Here is a 2,740-nt window from a genome sequence, read left to right on the forward strand (position 1 = left end):
CTACACACTCGGCCTGAGGAACCCCTTTGCTAGCAACTCTTCAAGTTGTTCTTTCAACTCTTTCAACTCTTTGAGAACTATGCAGTATGGTGGAATAGAGATAGGCTGGGTAGCTGGAGCAAAATCAATACAGAAATTGATATCATAATATGGTGGCATGCTTGGTAGATCAGAAGGAAACACATCAGAGAACTCCCGGACCACGTGCACTGAATCAATCGCCGGAGTCTCCATAGTAGTATAATGAACATAGGCTAGATGATCCAAACAACCTTTCTTGACCATGTGTCGAGCCTTCAGAAAAGAGATAACCCGGCTAGATGCACTGACAAACGAACCCTTCCACTCCAATCTAGGCAACTCTAGCATCGCTAAGGTAATAGTATTGGCATGGCAATAAAGGACGGCGTAATATGGAGACAACCAGTTCATGCCCAAGATGATCTCAAAGTCGGTCATATCGAGCAGCAGAAGATCCGCTCTAGTCTCATAACTACAAAAAGTCATAATATAGGACCGTTAGATCCAATCCACAACAACGGAATCGCCCACTAGTATGGACACATAAATAGGAGTACCCAAGGACTCACGGGGAACACCAAGCAAATGAGCAAACAAAGATGAAATATATGAATATGTAGACCCTCGATTAAATAGAACCAAAGCATCCCTACCGCAGACAAAAATGATACATGTGATCACGGCATCTGAGACCACTATATCTGGTCTGGCTAGAAAAGCATAGAACCTAGCTGGAGCGCCACCTGACTGGCCTTCACATCTAGGACGACCCCTACCCACCTACCCTCCGTTTCTAGGCGGCCGTACGGATGGTGTGGCAGCTGGTGCTGTAATCATATGCTGATGACCTTGCTGTACTGCCTTGCCCCAAAGTTTGGGACAAAATCCCTTCATGTGGCCAGGATCCCCGCACTCAAAACAATCCCTCGGAACGGTGGACTAATGACCTGAAATCTGACCCTGATGGCCTGAATACTCACTGGAGGAACCCTGAATAGCTGGTGGGCAGTATGAGCTATCTAGAATAGTGCTGAAATAGGGCCACACTAGAACATCTCGAGGAGGCGGCGGTGCTGGATATGTGGGCCTGCTAGACTGACCCCTCACAAAATGACCTCTGCCCCCAGATGGAGCAACACCGAACACTCCAGAATACCGAAACTGCTTGTCTCTTGATGCCTGCTCTCGGCTTCGCTGACGAACACCCTCGATCCTCCAAGCTATCTCCACAACCAGCTCGTAAGAAGTCCCCATCTCAACCTCTCGGGCCATAGTGGCCTGGATACGAGAGAGCAAACCTGCATCAAACCTCTGCACTCTCTCTGCATTGGTGGAAAGTATCATAAGTGCATGGCGAGACAACTCAGAGAATCTCGCCTCAGAGTCGGTCACCGACATCTGACCCTGCTGAAGCTGCTCGAACTAAAATCGTAGCTCTTCCCTCTGAGAGGGTGGAATATATCTATCCAGAAAGAGGTGTGTGAACTTGTACCAAGTGAAGGGAGGAGAACCTACTGGCCTACCGAAAAGATAGGACTACCACCATCTACGGGCCCTGCCCTCTAGCTGAAAGATGGTCAAGTCCACCCCTTGGGAATCTAATATCCTCATGTTATGCAGTTTGTCTCTGCAACGATCAATAAAGTCCTGGGGGTCCTCATGTTGCTCACCTCCAAAGACAGGATGATGTAGCCCGATCCATATATCCAATAGCTTATGTGGCTCATCGGTCGCAGCTGGTCTGGGCTCAGGTATAGCTGCTGCAATGGCAGAGCTCCGCCCACGGGTAGTGCGCCCGGGGGTCTGATACACGACATCTGCATGCCCTGGAGCTTGAGTGGTAGGGGTCTGTGCTCCCCCTCCCACTTGAGATGTGACTAGGTACGCCGGAAATAAACTAGCCTGAGTAATAGAATCCATGAAATGCAGCATACGGCCCATGACCTCGAATCCTAGCGCGAACATGAAATTCACTAGGGCCGGCTCCGCTGAAGGAAAGTCAACCTTCTCCTCAATAACAGTATCCTTCACTGGATCCACTAGTGGCACAACTGGAGAAACTCCAAGATGCCCTCATCCCCTACCACGAGCTGGAGCCCTCCCTCGGCCTCTGCCTTGGCCTCTAGAAATAGGGGGAGTAGCTCCTCCACAGTCGGGTACATATGCCGCGCGCATTCTCACCATCTGTGAGAGAATACGAGAAAGATACTTAGCACAACATCAACTGCACGATAGTAGATGAAGAAAGAGAAGTTTTCTAATACCCTATAGCCCCTCGAAGATAAGTACCGACGTCTCTGCACCGATCTGTAAGACTCTATTAGGTCTTCTCATAACTTGTGAGCCCTACGTGAACCTAGTTCTCTGATACCATATTGTCACGACCCAGTTCCTCCTATACGGTGTGATGGCGCCTAACGTCATCGCTAGGCAAGCCAACGATGAACTAGCCATATATTTAATCCTTTTAATAATTTCAAAGTAGTTGATTTTTATTTATTAAGTAAATGAATAGTGGAAAATTTAATAAAGTAAAGCGTAAACTAATAAAAGAGCAAATACGAAGAAATAAATACTCAAAAGTCATAAAGTTTCTACTAGCATGTTTCCAAGACCTAGTGTCACAAGTGTATGAGCAACTAGTAGAATATACAAAACACCTAAGCTACTATCTGAAAGTGAGATAGACAGAAAGTAAATACAAAAGATAGAGACTGCG

The 2,740-nt window shown here is 47.3% G+C and overlaps 1 protein-coding gene across 1 annotated transcript; it reads right to left on the reverse strand.

Annotated features, from left to right (window-relative positions):
- On the reverse strand, window positions 1–459 carry LOC138909908 (uncharacterized). The gene has a single exon (XM_070201125.1). It carries the CDS (start codon window positions 457–459, stop codon window positions 1–3), a length of 459 nt encoding a protein of 152 aa, XP_070057226.1.
- Between the last annotated feature and the right edge of the window lie 2,281 nt (window positions 460–2,740).

The sequence above is a fragment of the Nicotiana tomentosiformis genome, chromosome 4 (assembly GCF_000390325.3).
Source record: "Nicotiana tomentosiformis chromosome 4, ASM39032v3, whole genome shotgun sequence".
NCBI classification, from domain to species: Eukaryota; Viridiplantae; Streptophyta; class Magnoliopsida; order Solanales; family Solanaceae; genus Nicotiana; species Nicotiana tomentosiformis.